The sequence below is a fragment of the Setaria italica genome, chromosome IV (assembly GCF_000263155.2).
Source record: "Setaria italica strain Yugu1 chromosome IV, Setaria_italica_v2.0, whole genome shotgun sequence".
Classification (NCBI taxonomy): domain Eukaryota; kingdom Viridiplantae; phylum Streptophyta; class Magnoliopsida; order Poales; family Poaceae; genus Setaria; species Setaria italica.
Window position 1 is genome coordinate 31,103,236 of NC_028453.1, and position 23,375 is coordinate 31,126,610.

At 51.5% G+C, this 23,375-nt stretch overlaps 2 protein-coding genes and 1 pseudogene across 2 annotated transcripts; all 3 read left to right on the forward strand.

Moving 5' to 3' along the window:
* Window positions 1-6,675: 6,675 nt before the first annotated feature.
* LOC101767192 (U5 small nuclear ribonucleoprotein 40 kDa protein) lies at window positions 6,676-9,731 on the forward strand. Its single transcript, XM_004965639.2, has 2 exons — window positions 6,676-6,915; window positions 8,334-9,731. Exon 2 carries the CDS (start codon window positions 8,362-8,364, stop codon window positions 9,394-9,396), a length of 1,035 nt encoding a protein of 344 aa, XP_004965696.1. The 5' UTR covers window positions 6,676-6,915; window positions 8,334-8,361; the 3' UTR covers window positions 9,397-9,731.
* Window positions 9,732-10,565: 834 nt separating this feature from the next.
* On the forward strand, window positions 10,566-13,112 carry LOC101786729 (annotated as a pseudogene).
* A 6,821-nt stretch (window positions 13,113-19,933) lies between these two features.
* On the forward strand, window positions 19,934-21,894 carry LOC101767587 (transcription factor IBH1-like 1). The gene is made up of 2 exons (XM_004965640.3): window positions 19,934-20,920; window positions 21,589-21,894. The coding sequence occupies exons 1-2, from the start codon at window positions 20,326-20,328 to the stop codon at window positions 21,681-21,683; spliced, it is 690 nt and encodes a 229-aa protein (XP_004965697.1). The 5' UTR covers window positions 19,934-20,325; the 3' UTR covers window positions 21,684-21,894.
* The last annotated feature ends 1,481 nt before the right edge of the window (window positions 21,895-23,375 follow it).

Here is a 23,375-nt window from a genome sequence, read left to right on the forward strand (position 1 = left end):
ATTATAGGAATGGAATCATAACTACCTATCTAATTAAGTGATCGAATTTGATGTGCATGCCAAAACTAATTGCATACGGCCAACAAATAAGGGTATGAAGGTCCTTTCACGCCCCCACTAATATGTCTAAAAAAACTAGAATTATACTTTTTCTAAAATGGGTCATTAGATACAACTCCGGGTTGTTTATTGCGGCAAAAGAAGGTAATGTCATTAGTAACGCTCTTGCGCAGTGGAACTACATGCAGCGAGTGAGGGAGGCTGTACCTCTTCCGTCGAAGTGGGGTAAGTCTGTCCCCTCGTTTTGAGGGAGCAAGCTCGGCCTGCATGTAGGGGCATACCCCTACCCCTTCTAACATTTGCGGAAACAAGTTTAAGATCTAGAGTGGCTTGCTTCTTCCTCCTCCTCCATCTCCACCTTTTCTTCTTCTTCTTCCTTTTCTCTTCTCCTCATCTTCCTCCTTTGATTCTAATAGAGATATTGGGCAGTAGCGGGCTAGAGCTTCTCTAGCCCCCTTAAGATCCGTTCCTTCTTTTATGATGATTCCATCCCATATATCTCTGAATCAAACATTATAAAAAAAAATAGGATTGTCTCACATCCCATATTCCCATTCCTTTTCTTCTCATGTAACGAACACATGCTTATTAAATCAATGCATAGGTAAGGTTTTGGTACAAGCACTTTAGAATAAAGAAGTAGATGCCTCAACTCTGGCGGTTGTTGTAACGCCCGTAAAAATCTACCAATTAAACCACTCGTTAAAAATGCATTCCAAAATTTTTCCGACCGCTGAGCTCCGTCAAATCTTTTCCCTTCCGTCGGACCCGTCGTTCTGGCCCCGACTCGTCAACCCTCTTTTTCCGCTCCCCGTAATTTTCGCCGCGTGCCCGTCCAATCCATCACGCGAGCCGTCTAAATCCCGCAACTTTCGCTGAGCTGCCCCTCCCTTTTCCCTCCTCCTTTTTCCCTTTCTTTTTCCCCTTTTTCTCTTTCTCTTTCTTCTTCTTCTTCCTCCCTCCTCCTTCCTCTCTCTCCTTCCTTCTCCCCTACCGCACCCATCCATTTCTCCTGGCGCCTAGCGCCTCCTGTGCGCCCAGGCCGCGTCGCCCGACCCCACCAGCTCGGCCGCCTGCGCCCGGCCGCCTGCGTTCGGCCGCCCGCGCCCGGCCGACCGCGCCCGGCCGCCCGCGCCAGGACGCGCCGCCGCACGCGCGCGCGCGCGTGGCTCCGTCGCCCGGGCCGCACGTGCTGCTCCGGCGCCGCCGGCCGCGCCGGGCCGTCCGCCGGCCGGTCTTCGGCCGTCTCGTCCCGGCGCGTTTCCCCACAAGGTCGCCGCCCCCTGTGCCTCCTCGTCGACCACGCCGCCACGCCATCCACGAGCAAACGCACCCCGGCACGCCACCGGCCGGAAAAGTCCCGGCCACCATCATCACCACCGGCCGCCCCCTTGCCGGCCTATAAAAGGGGCCACGCCCGGCCCTCCGCACCACCACCAACGCTGCTAGCTTCGCCGCCGCCCCTTCCCTGCTTTCCCCCGTGCGCCCGACCGCCGCCGCCGTTAGTCGCCACCACCACCTCCTGGACCGGCGTCGGCGCCCCCTTCCCCACCGTTGCCGGCCAAGGTGAGGGCCAAAACAGGCCCCCCACACCACCCTCTCCCTTCCCCACCACTCGGCCACGCCGCCGGCGAGCAAGGCCGGCCGACCCGTCGCCGGTCATTCCCCCCCCCCTCCATTCCCTGTTATGGCCCAAGGAGGAAGAAGAGGATAAAATCCCTCCCCTCTCGATCTAACCCTCAAGTTTTCCCTATTCGCAAACAAGTCCTCCCACCCTTCAGCGTATTTACAATTAGGTCCTCGGTTTTCACAATTTCGTCCTAAACCTCATTTTAAAGCCCCTAATACTCCTTTAACCCGTCATTTCATGCGCCAATTTTCCTCCAATCGATCCCAAATTCGACCACGGCCTCCTCTCATATATTTCCGCCGAAGCATATCCAAATTTCATGAAAATATCCCTCCTACCTATTTTCCGTTCATATTTCCTGTTCGGAGCTCATCGGGTAAAAATCTTTTTCCTTTTTATTTATTGTGGGCTCGTTTGTGTGTGCCGTAGATCGCGGAGTACCCGAGGAGGAACGCGAGGAGGAGTTCGACTGCGAGCCCGAGCCCGAGGACCAGTACCGCGAGCAGGAGCTCCCGGAAGGCTTTGAGAACGGCAAGTCCAATCTCACCCTTTGATGCATATTTAATACCCAGTTTTTCAGACACAACCTATTGGCCTGTTTTATAAAATGCATATTGTTTTATCGCAAGACATGGTAGGATAGCCACCCCTTGATTGTTATGATTATTCCTTGTTGTCCCATATTTATCTCTAAATATGAGTTGCTCTGTTTAGATGATAAATACTGCTAGAATGCTTAGGAACTCATTATCCAAATTCAATCATGACTACATCTGTTTATTCGGGAAATAAATGTGTGAGTATGTTCAACCAGGAGTTGGGTTTTCGGGTGAAAAGAGATGTGGTGGATGAGATGGATGGGCGTTTCTTGTGTGGAATGCCGGATTGTTGGGCTCGTACCTTAGTGGTTGAGCAGAGTTGGGAGATATCCATCTTGTCATGGCTAAGGATCGAGTTGATGTGTCATATTGCCTAATTCCATCATCGTGCAACCACTCGACCGTTGTATGGGCAACGGCTTAGCATAAACCCCACTAGCTAAACTGCTAGACTTCAGGTGTGCTGGTGAGCAACGGGAGCCCTTGGAAAAGGACTAAGCTCTTGGTGACTTAGGTCCCGGTTTCAGCCCCGTGGATGGGTTGCTAACCCCTTGGGTGCTTCCGTGTCAACTAGTCAGTGTTGGCTAAGGTGGGTAATGGCTTTGTTAGGATCTGTACCGTCACTAAGGTGATCGTGATACGGTACCCTACTTGTGGGAAAAGTGTACAACCTCTGCAGAGTTAAAACCTATCCGGGTAGCCGTGTCCACGGCATTGGACGAGTTACGGCTCGGTCACACAACTAGCTTTTGGGGGATGATGGTATTTACGGTGTGTGTGTATGTGTGTGTGTGGGATTTTGGAAGTGTCCGGCAGTTGTGCCGTGCGCTACAGCGTACGGGGAGTCCGGTAGCGATAAAACTTGGATCCTTTGTGTAGGATCAACCCCACTTGATATATCATTTATTACGAAAATGTCTTTATGAAAATTCTTTAAAATGAAACCCTGCATATGTCAAAAATTCAGCTTTATTGCAAATAAACCTTAGTTATATCCTTGTTGATTCTTATGCATATTCTTGTTGTATCCCCTCCGTGGATGGGGTTGGACTTGCTGAGTACTTTTGTACTCACCCTTGTGTTGTTGCTTCAGAGGAGGATCCGGTCTTCGTCGCCGAGGACTTCGAGTAGGAGGTTGCGTCTGCACCCAACGCTGCCTGCGGTGTTGGCCCTTTTGCAGGATGCTTCCGCTGACGCATAGTTCCGATTGCAGCCCGGAGTCCGACTGGAATGCAACTTGGATTTGTATTGTTATCGCTTTAGTCTTGCTTTGGGTGTGGCTTGCCCGCCCGCTCCTTCGGGAGTTGTACGGTTTCTGAACTATCTGTTGAATAAATGTGTTATCAGCCTCCTGGGACTGATAATTGGATCACATTTAGTCTCTACTTATGTGGGGACGCTTCAGTTGTCCTCTAGGAAGTAAAGATGGAAGTGAGGCTATCACTCTAACCACCCAGGTTTGAGTCTCCTCCAGCTCGAATTGGGGTGCCTATTTCTTCTTCTTAATGAAAAATCATCTAGCTTCTTCTAGGTTGATCTAATTTATTTTTCTCTAGAAATTACAGATCATGCCTTCTTTCATGTAACGTCCAGTATTGTAATTGTATTTGTAATGTTGCTGCACATGAGCTGGCTAAAATAGGTGTGGATATTGACGCGGGAGTTTGGGACGTTCATGTACGCGTTGCTGACATTGTAGCGATTGAGTCACTCGCACAAGTCTAATAACTAATAAGTAATAGGAAAAAGTCCTATTTACCTCCCTGGATAATGGGCCAAGTTTGTATTTCCTCCCAAGACTCGAAAACCGTCTATTCTAGCTCCTCGTGCTCCTAAAACCGGACAACTGCCCTCCCTTATCCGATTATAGTCCGGTTTTATCCTATGTGGCATTGACATGGCGGCGGTATTGACATGCGGATGCATTTTTGCTGACGTGTCAATAATAATAATAATAATAATAATAATAAGAAATAGCCTCGCTCCGCCCTCTGCCGGGCTCTGCCCGACGGACCTGACCCCGGGAGCAAGCAAGCACAGCCGCAATATTGGAGAAGGTTCGGGGTTGGCGGCGGCGCTGCCCGATCTGCTGTCGGCATGCTCCGACTTGGCCCAGGAGGTGGCTACAAACAAGTGCAGCACGGATCAACGGGCCAATCGGCCATGATAGCGGCAGCCACAGCGAGCGTAGCACAGGCGACATCCACTGAGACTGCGAGCGTAGCCTAGGGCAGGGGCCGCGGCTAGCAGGCGGACACGGCTATCTTGGTAGCGAGAGCCGTGCTATGTGTAGGCATGTTGGATCGATCGATTGAACAATTAAGCTTCTTAATTTGGTCGTAGAGTACTCAATTTTGTCCCTGAGAGGCTCGATTTGATGTAGGTGCTCATTAAGCTTCTTGATTTAGGTCCTTTGCGGTGCTCAATCTAGCTATCACCGCGGCAAGTTAGCGGACACGATGCAGTTTGGTCCTCATCGTTTCTGACATCAAGCTGATTTGATTAATTGCTCTTTGGCTCTGGAGCCGGTGACGATTGGATTCGTTGCACTAGCGAGCCAGCGCCGTGCCGCCATGGCCTCCCCGCTGGTAAGGTGCAGTCATCAGGCTCACGAACATCCACATCGCGTCATCTGGGAACCCATCCCATCAGCCGCGTTGAGCGCTAGGGAGCGGAGGTGCGCCCGGATGAGCGACTGAGTGATGTGACTACCAGTGGTTCCTAGGGGTCACCCGAAAAGCGGGGCCCCGACTCGCCCTCAGCGTAGCGGTGGCGCGCACAGTCACTGGCGCAGAGGTGGATGTGGCAAGGAATGCTAGCAAGGCGAGGCGACAAGCTGCGATGTTGGCAGCATCCATGGCTCATCATAGGACTACGTCGAGTGCCAGAAGCGGATAGGAACCCCGACCTTGATGGGGTGGGCGCGGTTGCGGCGTTCACCGTGGAGCTCCGCCTGGGGAGTCCGCGGCCTGGGCGGCAACTGAGAAAGAGGGAGGGAGATGATGATTACAGAGGCTGACATGTGTGTCGGTATTTTATATCCGACAACCTATCGAGGGGTATCTCGAGGTAGTAGATTCGTTCGTAGGGGATCATCGGATCTGGAACTCGAAGGTAAAAGTGAGGACACAAGACACGGATTTATACAGGTTCGGGCCGCCAGAGTAGCGTAATACCCTACGTCCTATTTGGGGTGTTGTATATTACGCCCTGCGCTTGGGTATTGTTTGGTGTTAAGGATTTGGTCCTGTGTTGTGGTTCTATGAGGTCTTCGCCTACCGATCTAGGGATCCCTGCCCTCCTTTATATAATCCAGGGGCGAGATTACTAGTCGGTTACAAGTAAGAAACCTAACAGGATTACATGGTATGAGTCCTACTAAGATTACAGAGGAATTCTAGTAGGAGTCCGTCTTCTTTCTTCCTTGCGGGTACTGGGATCCCTGACAAGCCCCCGAGCGCTTCATAGTCGAATGCAGCAGTCTTCGAGTACTTTTCAGATCCTCGCCGAGTAGTTTAGTACTTCTTGAGTACTTTGTTTGGCTGAATTTTCAAAGTTCTTCAAAGCTGCCATGAGGTTATGGTGCGCTCAAGCCCTTGATCGTCTTGATTTTGTAATTTTCATCTTTGGAATGTGATATGGAGGGCGGCGAAAGTCGCACTCCATATGGAGTAGCCCCCGAACCTTAGGTTGAATAGAAGAATCAGACCGAGGGTCAATAAAATCTTAAATCTTCTTTCTTCATCTTGAAAAAATCAATTGTTGGGTATAGCTTATTAGCTCCCAAGCCTTGGAATGATTAAATAATCAATCCGAGGGTTTTTAGTCTTCACGCAAGTCATTATCCGAGTTGTATTGCGGCATCCAACCCCCGAGCTTATGTGCCAGGTGAGCCGTAGAAGCCATGTTGAATAGTTATTTGGTGGTTAGCCCCAAGCTTGGAAACTAGCCGAGCTATTAGAGATATTCCGAGTAGTAATTGGCGCTGACCCCCCGAGCCTGTGAGCTAGCGGAGCCATTGAAGGTACGCTGAACGTCCTGGAGAGTCGTCGCCGAAGCTTGACCTGAAAAAAAAAAGATGTTGTAGCATATTTTGAAATATTGAAACTACGGCCATATTTCACATGTTTCGATCCATAGAGCAGTTTGCCACATGTGATAGATGACGTGGCGCTACGTAGGACAAAACTAGGATGTAATCGGGTTGAGGGGGATCTTGTGTCCGGTTTTGAAAGCACGAGGTGGCAGGATCTTGGGAGAAAATGCGGACTCAGTCCGCATACGGCCCAGTTACTTTATTTCCTCTTTTTCTGCCCACACAGATCTCGAGCATACGGCCCAACTTCTCCCTCGAAAAAAGGAGAGCATACGGCGGCCCAACTCTGCTCCAGAGAGCCTGACCCTGAAGTTCCCGAGTCGTCTACACTCCCGACAGCGCCGCCTCCCCTCGGCTCCAGCTCTCTCGCCCTCCGGCCGGATCGGCGAATCCGGCTTCTCCCGCCGCCACACGCGCGAGGCCGCGACACCTCCTCCGAGCTCTCCGCACCGCACCACACCCTCCTCCGGGCAACGGCAGAGGTGCGCGTGGTTCTCGTGCACTGGGCAGCAGCAACCTAGGGCTTCCTGGTATGAGCTATAACCTCGCTTCGTTGTTTTCTGGTGTCGAGTACGGAGGGAGATGCGTCTAGTCCCGTAGTTTTTGCTGGATTTTGATGTTAGGACATTGAAGAAGAGAAGAATGAGGGGTGCTGGGATTAGGGGAGTAGATTTCTTTTAGCAAACGAAAACCTAGCAATCTACATTTAATGGTCTTGTTCTTATGGTTGATTGTACTAGCTGCTTTGTTCGGATTTGTTCCTACCACCACCCCAGTATGCCCAGGGGTAATCCGTTTGAGTGTAATTATGGTTCTAGGATGCAAGATAGTTGTTGATAAAATTCAATTCCTGCAAGTGCATTACAGTTCATTTTGTTCTACACATTCACATGAGAAATTCCATGCAGCCATGTTAATGCTTTTTAGTTTTGTTTATAATTTCATTTGCAACATCAAGGACAATTAGCTGCTCTAGGCTCCTCTGTGAGCAATAGCTCAAAGGTTATGCTCCATGGCCATGAGGATTGAGGCTACAGCCCACACGTGTTTTAGCTCCCCAGCTCTTATTTAGGTCCACGCATACTGGATCTTTGCCAACTGCTAGACTAGAAGCCATTCCAGTTCCAACCAAGCAGCTGATGCTGCATAGTTGCGCCTGAATAAGAGTCAACAGATCAGGGGTAAACCATCACTAAGAGAAAAGCTCTGACCTTGTGATGTCTTCCTGTAATTATAATGCAACACATTTGTGGGCCTCAGGCTTACAGTACATGATTGAGCCTCATATATGCATTTGTTTGTGCCCCTTGTATACCTGTGAATTTCTCCTGATCGTCCTCTTATATGTTCAGTTTGGTATATAATTAACCCCTTCAGTCACAATAAAGTGGGGTTTTTGCCGTGGACAAGTTCCCAGAAACACAACTTCCACTACTGACTTCTAGTGTAATATATTTGCAAAGTATAGCAAAATAATATGATTACGAAACTAACTTTTGTGAAAAATTTATCCATTCCATCTCCATAGGTTCAATATGTACTATGATCAAAGTTTTGGTTCACCATATACAACCCATAACATGACTGGAGTATTTATGCTAATCTAAACTGACTTCTTCTATTGTTAGTTAAGTTTCACATATGACAAATATTTTGGCTTAATCTGTACTGCTGAACTACTGTTATGCATTTGGTATGTTTATTTTATTATCTGAATATATTGAGGTGGGGCACTTCGCTTCAGTTATTTCTGGAATCCATTCTGATTTGTAGACAACAAGAGAGAGTTAGCTGTGACATTGTACTTGTGGTTATAAAACGAGGGTTGAAGGTTGATGCTAATATTTTTCGGTGGTTGTTTTCATGCATGCATACATTTCTATATTGGTCTATGGGTGTGACGTGGTATGCAATTCTTGCAGACATCTTATAATTTTCTTTGCCACAGGAACTTGATCCTTTCTATAAACGGCAAGATGTTCTCTGCTCCAGGCAACAATTCTTTGGCTCTTGCAGCCCCAAGGCCAGGGATGGAGCTGGCTAATGTTCAACAGCATCCAAATCAGGCCCTTGGGCCTGGTGGAAAGCAACGCACATCCAGTCTGGAGGCACCAATAATGCTACTTACAGGCCACCAGAGTGCTATCTACTGCATGAAGTTCAACCCTGCTGGAACCGTGATAGCATCAGGTTCCCATGACAAGGATATCTTCTTATGGTATGTCCACGGTGAGTGCAAGAACTTCATGGTACTGAGAGGGCACAAGAATGCTATTCTTGACCTTCAGTGGACTACCGATGGGACCCAGATAATCTCCGCAAGTCCTGACAAGACTGTGAGGGTGTGGGATGTTGAGACTGGCAAGCAAGTTAAGAAGATGGCTGAGCACTCGTCGTTTGTCAACTCATGTTGCCCAGCACGCAAGTGGCCGCCTCTTGTTGTGAGCGGTTCAGATGACGGTACTGCAAAGCTGTGGGACTTGCGTCAGAGAGGTGCAATTCAAACTCTCCCTGACAAATACCAGATCACAGCCGTTAGCTTCTCGGAGGCAGCAGATAAGGTATTCACCGGTGGTCTGGACAACGACGTCAAGTGGTGGGATCTTCGCAAGAATGAAGTGACAGAGTATCTCAAAGGACATCAGGACATGATCACTGGAATGCAGCTTAGTCCTGATGGCTCTTACCTCCTGACCAACGCAATGGACAATGAGCTCAAGATCTGGGATCTGCGCCCTTATGCTCCAGAGAACCGGAACATCAAGACCCTTACAGGCCACCAGCACAACTTTGAGAAGAACCTGTTGAAGTGCAGCTGGTCACCAGATAACCGCAAGGTCACTGCTGGGAGCGCTGACCGCATGGTCTACATCTGGGACACGACATCGAGGCGGATCCTGTACAAGCTTCCTGGGCACAACGGTTCAGTCAACGAGACTGCTTTCCACCCCACCGAGCCGATCATTGGGTCCTGCGGCAGCGACAAGCAGATCTACCTTGGGGAACTTTAAATGAGTACCATTTTTATCAGCTAGAAGAATTCTTGTGGTAATTGGATGTGAAGGAGAAAAAGAAACCGTCGAAGTTCTGTTGCTTTGCCTGAGAATTTGAATGCTGGATGGGCTGACCGAGGGCTTTGTCATTTGTAGATTGTATTAGCCTGTTAGGGCCAGTTGGTCTACCGTCTAGGAACTGAACCGTGTTTTGTACCTGTTGGCTTTCGATTGCTTAAAACTTTTTACCATGCTTGAAGTTGAAGATGGCTAATTGCATGCTAAAAACTTGCTAATAGCACACAATTCAGCAAATAGGCAAGCAATTGTGAACTGTCGCGTGATTTGAATTTTGGGAATGCTCTCAGAAATTTCTTTGTTCTCTGCTGAGGTATGTGCTCGCGCTTGTGTTTAGGCTAATGTTTTGCTCCATTGCAGTACAACTAACGGCTTTATGTGAGAGCTCCCATGTGTAACCTTTATTCATGCGCCTTTGACGACGTCCCTGGATTCCACGGACTCGTGACAACTAGCGAGGCCCGGTCACCGCCTCAAAACGGCGTTCACCGCATCACGCCACTGTGCTCTGTAGTCTGTACAACCCACTTAACAATTGTTTTGTTCACCGACTGCTTACTGACCTCGTCGCAGGCCAAACTGCACGACCAATGCGCCCGTGCCACCGACCCGGATAAAGGTGGCCATGCGTCTGCCTGGCGGCAACACCGGCGCCGATGGCTCTCCTGGTGCGTCCATCTGTTCAGCCATTCCTGTGCGCGAATCAGGCCAGTGCGAAACCTGACTCCGGCGTCGACTGGTCGCCGGAGTTGAAGTAGCCGCCGTCTGCAACTGATGACCAGCTGCCACAGCACAGTACACCACACTAGTCATCATGTTTCAAAGATTTTCTTACTTTTCAGTCGTTTTCAGCTCCTAAAGTTCTTTTCTACCTTTTTGTTTCCTGCATTATGTCTTGTGGAATTCCCAGCTTCGTTTTGTAGTTGCAACTTTGTTCCGATAATCATTTCTGCTGTTTCTAATGAAATCCCCTTTTCGACTTGTAACTTCGTTCCAATCATTCGGGAACATCTATACCACATTTACCACCTCCTCCTTCAAAAGAAGTTAACCGACGACGTTGTGTCTCAAGAAGATTCTGAAAGGATCGATATCGATCGATCATGGTCATGGCATCACCATGTCGAGGGGCTCTCTGCCTCGCTCTCTGCCTTCTCGTCCTACCGCGCCAGCAGCGCTCGCCGGCGGCCGCGGCGCAGAGCACCAACCTGACGGCCGGGGCGGCCCTGGCGCCGCCGGGGTACATCACCAGCCCGTCGGGCGTCTTCGCGTTCGGCTTCCGCGCGCTCGACTCCGATCCCACGCAGTTCATCCTCGCCACGTGGCTCCGCCTCGCCGACGGCGCCGCCAACGGCAGCAGCAGCTCCTCCCCCGCCCCGCCGCCGCAGTCCGTGGTGTGGTTCGCCAAGAAGGCGGGCACCGGCGCGACGCCGCTCGCCACGGCGCGGTCCGCGCTCAGCGTCACGCCGGCCGGGCAGCTCGCGCTCGAGGACGGCGCCAACGGGAGCAACACCGTGCTGTGGTCACCGCCCGTGAACTCCAGCGCGAAGCGCGCGTCGGTCCTCGCGCTGCTCGACTCCGGCGACCTCCGGCTCCTCGCGGACGGCGGCGGCGTGCTGTGGCGGAGCTTCGAGCACCCGAGGGACACGCTCCTGCCGGACCAGTCCGTCGCCTGGGACGCCGGCGCCACCGGGAAGCTCGTGTCCAAGCGCGCCGACGCGGAGTTCACCACCGGGCGGTTCAGCCTCGGCGTCCAGGCGGACGGCAACGTCGTCCTATACGTGGACCTCCTCGTCGGCAACGACCCAAAAAACGCGTACTGGCAGGCGTACACCAACGGCGGCGGCGGCGGCGGCGGCGGCACGGTCGTCTCCTTCGACGAGCCCGGCCGCCTGTACTACACCCTCCGCAACGGCACCGTCCAGAACCTCGCCCCGCCCATGCCCAACTCCACCGTCGGCAAGTATTACCAGCTCGCGAGGATGGACCCCGACGGCATCGTCCGTGTCTACGTCCGCCCGAAGAACGCCAGCGGCGGGAACGCGTCGTGGACCATCTCCGGCGCGTTCCCCAGCAACGGCTGCAGCCGGAGGACCTCCAACCTGCAGGGCATGTGCGGGCCGGGGTCTTACTGCGTCGAGACCAAGGACCGGCTCAGCTGCGAGTGCCCCAGCGGGTACACCCACATCGACCCGCAGCACCGGGACACCGGCTGCGCGCCGGAATTCCCGCCGCCGAGCTGCGGCGGGGAGGACTACGACGACCCGTCCGCGTTCGCGCTTGTCGAGATGCCCAACACCACCTGGGAGACGTCATTGCACTACAAGAAGCTCGCGCCAGCCACGGAGGAGCAGTGCCGGGACTACTGCCTCAACGACTGCTTCTGCGCCGCCGCGCTGATCACCGGCGGCACAAAGTGCGTCGAGATGGCAGCGCTGACGAACGGCCGGCAGGCGAGCGACGCCGCGACCAAGGCGCTGATCAAGGTGAGGACGACCAAGCCTCCCGCCGCCGCCGCCGCGTCGGGAACGCGAGCCGTACTGCACTACAGGATGATCACCGGCTGCTTGGCGTTCCTATCGCTGGCAGCCATCGGCGGGCTCCTGGCGCAGCAGTGCAGCACCACATCAACAAGAAGAACACGGCGAGGCAGCGGCTGCTGGGCGTCAGAGCCTTCAGCTGGAAGGAGCTCTACCGTGCCACCAACGGCTTTGAGAAGCTTCTGGGCAGAGGAAGCTTCGGCAAGGTGTACCAGGGCGAGCTGAGATCTCCCCGGACGACGACGGCGACGCAGCACATTGCGGTGAAAAGGCTCGTGGCCTCGAACGAGTACAGCGAGCGTGAGTTCGCGAACGAGGTGCAGTCTCTGGGGCAGATCCACCATCGAAACCTCGTCGGCATGGTCGGGTACTGCAAGGAAGGCCGGCACCGGATGCTGGTGCTGGAGTTCATGCCGGGAGGCTCGCTCTTCAAGCCCGGCGCGGCGCGGCGGCCGCCGTGGCGGTGGCGCGCCGAGGCCGCTCTCGGCGTCGCCCGTGGGATCGAGTACCTCCACGACGGGTGCGCGTCCCCGATCATCCACTGCGACATCAAGCCCGACAACATCCTCCTCGACGGCGAGGGCGTCCCCCGGATCACCGATTTCGGCATCTCCAAGCTCCTCGGCGGGGAGCGGGTGCACGCGACGGTGACGAACGTGAGGGGGACCAGGGGGTACATCGCGCCGGAGTGGCTCCGAGGCGAGGCGCGCGTGGACACCAAGGCCGACGTGTACAGCTTCGGCGTCGTGCTTCTGGAGATGATCTGCTGCCGGAGGTGCCAGGAGCCGGTGCCGGACGCGCGGGGCGCAGGGGACGAGACGGTGACGCTGTTCGGGTGGGCGGGGCAGCTGGTGGGCGCGCGGAGGACCGAGATGATGCTTGGGGGCGACGACGCCGACGCCGGGGAGGATTTGGGGAGGGTGGAGAGGTACGCGCGCGTGGCGTTCTGGTGCATGGAGCCCAACCCGTCGCTCTGGCCGACCATGCACCAGGTGGTGCAGATGCTGGAGGGCGCAGTGGAGGCTGAGGTGTTGCCGGACCCTCCCGGTTGTTACCTGGAGTCCTCGCCGTTGATTCCGATCGCTGAAAAGAAAGAATGAAGCGCAGTGTTTGGGATTTGTGTACAAATTATAGTTTGTTATGGAGATCAACAGTTAAGCACATGTACATTCAACCAAAATTCTTACTCTTTTGATTCTTAGATTCTATTGTTTCAATGTTCAGCAGTGCTTTTAGACCATAGCTGCTGAACCGGGAAAACTGCACAGCCGCAAAAACATTTCAAATTCGCTTGCCGATCTATGTCAACCGGAAGCACTCGAAGGCACTCCCAAATTCCTCAACCTCACTTTCATCTGCCATGTCGCAACCATCCATCTGGCAAGATTTCGTCACCCCTTCAAGCTTCAATCTGCTACTGACCATGTCGTGCCGCCTCCTACAGTCGTAGTAGAACGCCGCGCACGCGCAGCACGCGGCAATCTTCGCCGCGAGAACCGCCGGCGCGAGCACAAGCGCCGGCGCGCCGTCCCCGCAGAGCCACGCGGGCGCCTGCTCGATCGCGCCGGCCACCAAACCAACGACGACGCCGCGCGCCCTGCGCCCGGCGACGAGCGCCTCGGCCCTGCGCACCGCCGCGGCGCCCGCGTACCCGTCCTCCACGGCGGCGACGACGAGGCTCATCCTGCAGGCGATGTCCGAGTGCGCGAACAGCACTGGGCCGAGCCACCCCACGAGCGCCACCGACCCGGACGCCGCCACGAGCCCCACGGCCGCGCTCCCGCCGCCGCCGCCACCGATCGCGGCCAGGAGCGCCCCGAGCGTGTGCAGGAGCGACGCCATGGCCGCCGTGAGCAGCTCGACGTACAGCGCCGTCGCCGCGGGTCGGGCCCACGTTTGCCGCGCCTCCGCGAGCAGGGCACCGGCGGAGAGCCGGCGCCGCCAGCCGCGGCGCGTGGCGGAGGCCGAGGCCGAGGCCGAGGCGGCGACGTACGCCGCGAGGACCGAGGACGCCACGGAGGCCAGGTACCCCACCGGCTCCACGCGGCGCGCCGCGGGATCGTCGTGGTCGTCCTCGCGCGCCAGCGACAACGGCGGCGGGGAGAGCCTGGAGAAGTCGAGGGCGAGGCGGCAGCACGCCAGCACGAGCAGCGCGACGGTGACCGCCGAGCGCTTCGTCGTCTCGTCCGCCATGGCGACGGCGGAGCACGCGGGAGTGGGCGCGGTGGCGTCGTGCGGCATGGTCTTCACGACATGGTGAGTTCGGGTGCCCTTAGTGGTGGTGGACGGCACGGAGGAAACCAAGCGTACCGGGTCCTAGGCGCCGCGCCAATTGTTTGACGGTAACAAGTGTACACCCTGAGTCTGAACGCCAGAAACGACTAGTTCACCATGATGACTTGGTTCTGAATATTCTGTTCGATGCTATCGTTCTTGCCGTCTTGCCTCCCTTCCTTCCTTTGTACTCCTTGTCTGCTGACTGCTGCAGTGCTGCTGCCTTGGGCTCTGCATGGGCTGTGAACCGGTACACTACGCACAATACTGGCCCATCATTGGATATTCCTGACATAATTCCTGCAGGCAAAGAAGAACCTGAAAAGAGTTGAACTGTTTAGAAAAGGAGCAATAAGGATTTGCACGAGCAGGCAACGAAGCGAACAGAGCCAAAAAAAGGAACATCAACTAATCAGTAACTGCATCTCAAGCCAGAGCTGTATTGAAATATTCAGATTGCTAACGCTCGGAGACTCTCAAGTCTCAAAGGTGCACGAGAAGTACAGAAGAAGAAATGTTCAGGTGAACAAGCTTCAGTGCTGCGCATTCAACTCGCGGCATGGAAACTAGGAATCTAGGACGCAGAGTTTCCCTTAAAAGAGTTGCGTAGCTTTGTGATCCGCATTCAGTCCTGCACAGGAACGGTGCACGGATCTGCAAAATACGTCAGCTGATCATGAACTGCGTATCATCAGAACTGTAACTAACCATCTTCAGATTATAATTTTTACGAAGAATTACTCCCTCCATTCCAAATTTAGGTTGTTTTAACTTATCTAAATGTATAATAATATTTATAAAACGATCTACAATTTGAAACGAAGAGAGTACTAAATGCCAGGTGATCAAAGATTTGAAGGCACGCAGGCACAGAACCGAGATCTTGTTTAGTTCCTAATTTGGGAGTGGCAAAATTGGTATTTTGCCATAAATGCGCAACTGTTTGTGAATTATTGTCCAAACATTGACTAATTAGGCTCAAAAGATTCGTCTCGCAAAGTACAACAAAACTGTGCAATTAGTTTTTGATTTCATCTACATTTAGTACTCCATGCATGTACCGCAAGTTTGATGTGATGGGGAATCTTCTTTTTGCATAGTGCTAAAGTTAGGATTTTGGAGGGAAGTAAACAAGGGCCGAGAGTTACCAACTTGTCGGGCGGCACAGGCACACACGAAGGACTGTTGCACTTTTGAAGCACGAAACAAAACCAACGAAACAAAACCAACAGTCTGAAGAGACGCGGGGGTTTGTACCAGCACCACTGCTACTACTAGCAATCGTTAGGAGAAGTACCGCTTTAGGTAAGGGTAATGTATGAAAGAAATGAATGGTAGACTACATGCTCGTATTTTTCTAGATTATTTCAGAATTTAAATGGTGTTATTTTTCAGTAATAGGTGACATGTCCATTAACAGTAAGACGCATATGGTGAATTCATCAATATCGAGATCTGTCAGTTATTTGTAGAGATGCTCATAAAAGTAAGATTACGTGGGCGTATTCATGAAGATGAGTGCGTGTACATGTACGATAAACTCCGGTTCCTAGCGTCTCCTAAGATTTTGAAGAAAATAGGTGGACTGCGGTGGCAAATTGACAAGGGGTGAATAGTGTCCAACTGTCCATAATGACAAAAATAATTGGTAGTGTCATCATTAATAATTAGTGGCTGGATTTCCTTGAAATTAAGGGATATGGCTTGGGGTGCGTCACCAGGTATTTTTAAAATCTGTATTATTTAAATAGTTACTAAAATAACATAATAAATACTATTAGTATATTAGTATTATAATAGTACCGCGTGTTGTGAAAGTTCTCTTTCCATGGGCCCAAGGATGAATCTCAGGGAGGGGGCTTAGGGGGCTCAAGCCCCCTCCCCACTCGAGGAGAGAAAAAAAATTCTGAGGGAGAGGAAGAAGAAAAGAAACTGAAGGAAGAGAATGGGGGATGAGGCTACTATGATAATTTTGGTTTGAAAAACTAGAGAGTATGTTGCTGTTAGGATGGTTGTTTCTACATTCAGTATCTCGAAATTTCTATCCATCTCCCACAAAATTTGAGGTTACATCTATTTCAAATTAGTGTTATAACAAACGATCGCTGAGATGAGGTGGGGGAACAAGGCAACCTATCATTTGCACAATTTGATTCATGGGGAGATTGGTAGGTAAATACTACCTCCGTCCCAAAATATAGCTACTTCTAGCATTCAAAATTTGTACCATAGTATAGCTATTTTTTAGTTCCCAAGTGACTTATTTGACATAAGAGGTCTAAAATACCCTTCATGCATGCAAATCAATTATGGTATGCAAATCTGCATGCAAGCCTATCACCAATTAAATAGGAAAGGTATAATTATTTTAATGAGGGGGCAATGTAGACTTTTAATCTACATCCTTAATATGTCTAAAAAACTCTTGAAGTAGCTATATTTTGGGATGGAGGGAGTACATTATTTTGAATCTCAAACTTAAAATGTTTTTTCCCTTTAAATCATGATCCCATTTTTATTCCATTTGAACCACTATAGTTATAGGAATAAATGCAACAAAATATGATTCAATAAGTGTACATTTTAATTATTTTTTGTTTGGAAAAATCAATTTTCAACATTTTGAATATATTGTTTCATTGTTTTCATAATAACATTGAACGTTTAAGAAATATTCAAGGGTGTATAAATGTATAAATTATAATACAATAATCATTGTTAGTTACAGATACTAAAAAATATGAACAGTAGCAAAGAAAATTTCAAAAAAATGGTTTACTCATGCGTGTTAAGTTCTTTTGTTGAACGACTCTAATAATTAATTAGGTCTAGTAAGCTACTGAGATGTGTCAGATGTAAAAAGGAACATACATTTACAAGATTTTCTTAAAAAACGACTAGCAGAAGTTTTGTCGGGCAGAAGAGATTTGCAAAAAAAAAAGATGATATTTAGATATGATTGTTCTCTTAGCTATCATCCATCGAAATACGGTACAGATGCAGACTCTTACATATACACACAGTCAATTTTACAAATACATTCATAGAACTATGAGGACATCTGAAAGAATGAGCTGGTGGATTCTCGAGATTGATGTAGTCACCACTGTTGCCTCCCTCACTTACCACTGGAAGAATGGTGCTGTTAAATCCTAAAACAAGTCTAGATACGAGTATCCATGCCGATGTGCCGAATCGAGAACTCGAATCTTAAGGGCTTCTCCAACAGTTTGAGATAGTTGATAGTTTATGAGAAAGAGAAAGAAAAGTAAGTTAGCCTAAGAGAGCACCTTGAGGCTCGTGCAGTGAGAGAGGAGAGCATCGGGAGATGTGCGATCTTAGCTCTTCACCAAGAGCTAGCTGCGATGTCTTTACACTGTTTATTGCTTAAAATATTGATTTCACTGGCTCAACACCTACTTATTGGAGACGCCCTAATAAAAATAAAAATAGTTTCTACCGCGAAGAAATCTTACTAGCCCGAGTGCTTGGTTCGCACTTCGCAGCGACCATCCGTCTTGACTGGGACGTCGGACGAGTTAAAAGGCCACGCGGACTAGTGCGGCAGCACGGCCGGCAACGGCGAAGAGCCGAAGACATGCAAGCGTCGTTTTTACACGGTACATTGGTAATGGCACAATCGAACGAGCACCATGCGGGAGAGATCCAACAGCATGCCGCCACAAATTACATGGAGCACGGAGAGCCGGAGACAAGATGAACTGCCCCCGTGTTTCAGGGAAAATACCAGTGCGGCGGCGTTTAGCCGGAGCCGATCAAGTGATTAGGGTTTTGGACACTAGTTCCATGGAAAGAATTATAAGCATACCTGTTCCTTGAAAACATCCCAAGTGGCACGCACGGCCGCGGGTAAAATAATGCAAGCTGCGTCATCTCAATTGAGCAACCAAGATTCGCATCAACACGATGCAATGTAAAGAAAAAGTTGGTACTGCGGCACTCGTTCGACGATGCCTACGAATTACCCCCCCAAGCTGCAATGCAAAAGCGATGAGAGAACATGCGGCCAAGCGAGCGGTTCGGTAGCAGCCTTGGCGAGTGGAGTCACGTCAGGGGACGACGAGCGAGGCCTTGGCCATCCCCACATGTGGTGGGGTGTGACCACGGCCACCTCTGCCGCATGCGGCTGGCTGCTGCCTGCTGGCGAGCCCCGAACCGGACACGTGAACGCTGGGCCGTATTCCGCATGGCACCACCTTCTGGCCCAGCCGGGTACAATAATACGCGATCCAGCACGCGCTGCCCCTGTGTGCTCTGTACTCGTGCTCCGTCTCCGCCGTACACGTACTCGCTGTCATGGTATACCGTATACGACGACGTATACGGGACCATCGCCATCTCGTGTGTATCCAGTATACTACGCTAGCTCTACGCCTTTCTTGCATTATTTTAATGCGGTCATGATGGTGCAAATTTAATTTTGATGACAAGGATATCGATCATTGTCCGGAGACGGCAAAGGAGTGTATAATAGTAGATGTCATGTCGACTTTGATGGTCCGATGTGATGCAGGATAAGCTAGTGGCGTGCCTAATGGATGCGCGTCACTACTGTGTTCTTTAACAGTGATAAACTATGTAGTAGCAATAGAATAAGATTATTACCACGTGCCAAAATGAACCACAGAACGAGCCAAGAGCCCTGCAGGTTAACAATGCCATCTTGATTAGCTTAGCAAGGAACAAAGTTTTTTTTTTTGTAAAAACAGCAAGGAACAAAGTTGCCGATCAGGTATTCAGAGCCATAGGAGCTCTCAACTGAAGAGGGAGAGGCAACGCGCTGGCGCGTTTACATGCACACTGACGGATCGGGAGGGCAAAGTTGCATGCATCCATGTGAGCGCCAGCGATCTGCCTGCCTTTCTCGGGGCACGCCGCGATTGAAGAAAAGGGAGCGGACCGCCGCCGGCCGCCATCATCGCACCTTGTTTCCAGGAACTTTCCGGCCCGGAGCTACCATCCGCATCCCCATTATTCCACATACGCTACGCCCAAATCAGTTACCATGCCGGCCGATCAAATCTTTCTCTGTAGCAAAAAAAAAAGGATATTACCATGCTGATGTTAACAAGCTTACTAATAACGTGTGGTGAACTTGCCAATGCATCCTCTAAATTGCCAATGCGTAGAGAGAGAGAGAGAGAGAGAGAGAGAGAGAGAGAGAGAGAGAGAGAGAGAGAGATGATGGTGAATGGTGATGACGATACACACGCCGGCCGGGGGCTAGCTAGATGAGAGCATCTGCGCCGTGCGACTGGGCAGAGCCGATCACATGCACGTCAACCACATCCCCATCCGGCCGTCCCCCTCGGCGGCCGGCGGGCGCTGCCAAGTGCCAAGTGCCCGGCCAGCGCGCGCCGACGCGACATGTGCAGCCATGTGCGCCTTGTCCGATCCCTCCAGCGCCCACCGCCCAGGCCGGCCTCCTCCCCGCCAGCGCGCGCGCCCGTAATCTCGCCTGACCATGACACCGAGCCACAGCGATCGATGGAAAGCCTCTCGCGGCCATGGGGTCGATTTGCGCACATGCACGCGTACGCATCACCTTGTTGACACAGCAGACTCTTACATGTCAGGATTACATCCAGACAGACATGCGTGACCAGCAGTTTCACGCATGTTACCCATCACTGTACTGCGGATTTGGTTGGCCGGTGATAGATGGTCGTGTTTACGAATTACGACACATTGATCTTGTGGTTCGTGTATCTAATCCGATTCTCCGACAGCGGCTATTAAACAAGGGGGAGCATGTTCCGCTTCGACGATCGCAGAGGTTAGCCTAACACCATGCATGCATCCACGGGAGATTATGCGCATGTGTCTCGGCTCCCAGCCACACATGCCGTGTTCCAGCGAGGCCGGCCGCACGACGCGCGCGACGACGACATGCCCGGCCGCCGTGGCGCGCGCACGTATATGACAGCCATGAGAGCTCTTCTCCTGCTACCATCAGTCTAGCTATCAGCGTTCAGAGCAGCAGCATTTCTTGCATTGCATCCCTTTCCTCAGGCGTTAAAGCCAGCCAAGAAACATGCGAGGCCCTAGCAGCGCGAGCAAAGGCGCCATGGCGTTCAAGCGAGACCTGCTCAAGAACCTGCTCCTGGGCCTCCGGGCGCGCGCGGATGCGTGCTCCTTCGACGCCATGAGCATCCAGGAGCGGAGGCGCGCCGTCAAGTGCTCCGCCGACGTGGCCATGGCGGCGGCGCGCGGCGCGGCGGGCGGCGGCGGACGCGCGAGGTGGCCCAAGGCCATCCTGGCGGCGGCGGGGGCGGCGGGTGCAGTCTCTTCCGGCAGCAGCAGCCCCGGCGCTTGCAAGGCGAGGAGGAGTAGGTGCAGGAGGGTGGTGAGGAGGTGCGTCGGCGCGAAGAGGATGAGGAGAGGGTGCTGCGCTGCTGCTGGTAGTAGTGCGGCGGCGGCGGCGGTGACGAGCAGCGACGTCGCGAGGAGGCTGGTGAGGAGGAGGACCATGGCGCTCAGGAAGGTGATTCCCGGAGGGAGCGGCGCCAGGGACGAGGCCGCGCTGCTCCGTGAGGCCATGGACTACGTCGTCCACCTGCGCGCCCAGGTCGACGTGCTCCGCCGCGTCTCGGCGGCCGTGCAGAGAGCCAGAGATCCACCTCCCTCCGGTATATTCACGTGCTTTGCTTGTGATGCATTTTCTAGATCAAATTAAAAGCCCGGTCTAAGCGCCGCGGCGGTGGCCGTCTTCGTCTTCACCGGCATCCCGACCTCCATACGTATCCACATACGCCGTGCCTCGTATTGCAGCTCCTGGTTGTTGCTGACTTGTAATTTCAGGCGTTTCTGTGGTTCAAGGCCGTGTAGATGGCAAACAGGGAGGCCGAAGAGCAAGACCGCAGAGATGGATTCCTGTGACTTCAATTCATTTTTTTGGAGTTAATGACTTGGCTGTATTACTAATTATGTTATCAAAATATGTGTTTTACAAGCTTAAAAAATATTATCAAAATCATCTTCTACTCATACTCATGAATCAAAAGAGCTATCATCAGCCACATGGGCATAGATGTCATTTTACACTCAGAATAGATAATCAACTACAAATAATCAGGGTTGCCAAACTCCAAGCTTATCCAGCCAACATATTCTCTTGACAACAGATTCTTAAAAAATCCAGATTCTCAGACAATCAATTCTCGGACTCCAAGCTTATCCAGCCAACAGATTCTCTTGACAACAGATTCTTAGAAAATCCAGATTCTCAGACAATCAATTCTCAGATAAGTTCAAACAAACAGGCGTATTAACTTGTTCAGTGACTTGGCATATGCAGGGATCCTGCTCAAAGTATGGGAGAATCATATAGTGATTCCTGCTTCATCAGAAGATGGAGAAGAAATGTGCATTTCAAAAAAGATCATGGCCTGATGGTGATCTGACGGTGATCAGAAGGCAGATCTCTGGGCTCGTGCTAGTGGTCAAAAACTGATCAGGAGCTTGCCTTGCTTCATTATTGGGAGATGAGTGTGGGGACTTTGTAAGGTAGCTAGCTAGACAGCTACTGTTGTACGTGGAGGAAAGAGACATGCTATTGTAGATCAACAGAGGAATGGGCGCCAATTTAAGGGGTGTTTGGATCTCCGGGTTAAATTTTAACCCCTGTCACATCGAATGTTTGGACACTAATTAGGAGTATTAAACATAGACTAATTACAAAATCAATTTCACAACCCCTAGGCTAAATCGCGAGACGAATCTATTAAGCCTAATTAGTCCATGATTTGACAATATGATGCTACAGTAAACATTCGCTAATGATGAATTAATTAGGCTTAATAGATTCGTCTCGCGATTTAGCCTAGGGGTTCTGCAATTAGTTTTGTAATTAGCTTATGTTTAGTTCTCCTAATGAGCATCCGAATATCTGATATGACACGGACTAAACTTTAGCTCCAGGATCCAAACACTCCCTTAGTCTCACTTGTGGCCACTCATTGCCCAAAAAAAAATGGAAGAAAACAGAGAGGAAAACAGCTAAAAGGTCATTGATCAGTGGGCAATGTTTGCATGAATCCTCTATGCATGCGTGGTTTACGTTGAAGTTCACTTATTTTTCAGCATTGTTCACTATAGCTTTTGCAGAGTTTGGACAATATTTCAGCAACGTTGGTTTTACATTGCACGTAGAATGATGCAGTGCCGTAATGTCGATGAAAACAAATATGCTAGAAAATAGCCGGTATTCACAAGGCATGAATCGATCCAAGCAACCAACCACTGGCTATATATGCTTAACTTCGTCAGTAAATCTGTATGCTTCCATTCAGTAAAGACGGGCTGTGAAGTGTGAACTGAAAGAACCTTACGTAACCTGCCCTGCATCCCGCGCAAGCTCCATGCTCCGGTGCTCCCCTCCAGCTCGACGTCGCCTTGACCGCGAGCAGCTTCTCGTTGCGCATGCCAGCTCGGCGTGGGTGGCATCCGACTCCAACGCTGCGCGATGCGCGTGGCCTTGTGAGCCGCCCTTTCATCTTCTGTTACGGTTCCATCAGTTGCCAAATCAGAGGTCGGCCGAGGGCCAGGGCCTCCGCAGTGGTGCTGAAGTCATGCGGCACGGACTGCGTCGTGTCACAGCACTCCGCTTGGATTGGATTGGACCTTGGCCATGGCCGCCGCCGCCGCCGGACACCCCATCTCTCCCCGTCTCCTCTCTCTTCATTTTGAGTGCGGATGGGGGATCGGTTGGAGATGGAGTCTAGCTGGGCGTATCATGAAGTGGAGTCGCACTGGGTGCCAAGCTGGCGCTTCGGGGTGATCGGGGAAGCCGGCCATGGCACGGCGGCGGCGATTCGACTTTATGCAGAAAGCCCCATCGCGACCAATAATCGCGATCCGACTAAAACCCCTAAGGGCTCGTTCGGTTGTCTGAGAATAGATCAGCACCAAGATTTATTCCGGGCTAGGATCAAGTGAAACCCCTTTCATTCAATCCCCCTGTTTTCATTCCTCTCTTCGTTTTCTTAATTCCCGTGACCTTTTGCTGTTCGGTTGGGCATGATTGAAGTTGGATCGGGAATCTCCATACTAGAACCAAAAGTTACTATCGGTAGTACAACACAA

Bases quoted from the DNA above. Each gene is read 5' to 3' on its own strand.
- LOC101767192 (XM_004965639.2), top strand. From the start codon at position 8,362: ATGTTCTCTGCTCCAGGCAACAATTCTTTGGCTCTTGCAGCCCCAAGG.
- LOC101767587 (XM_004965640.3), top strand. From the start codon at position 20,326: ATGCGAGGCCCTAGCAGCGCGAGCAAAGGCGCCATGGCGTTCAAGCGA. The intron at 20,921-21,588 runs GTATATTCACGT...TGGCATATGCAG, and splicing joins CAGAGATCCACCTCCCTCCG to GGATCCTGCTCAAAGTATGG.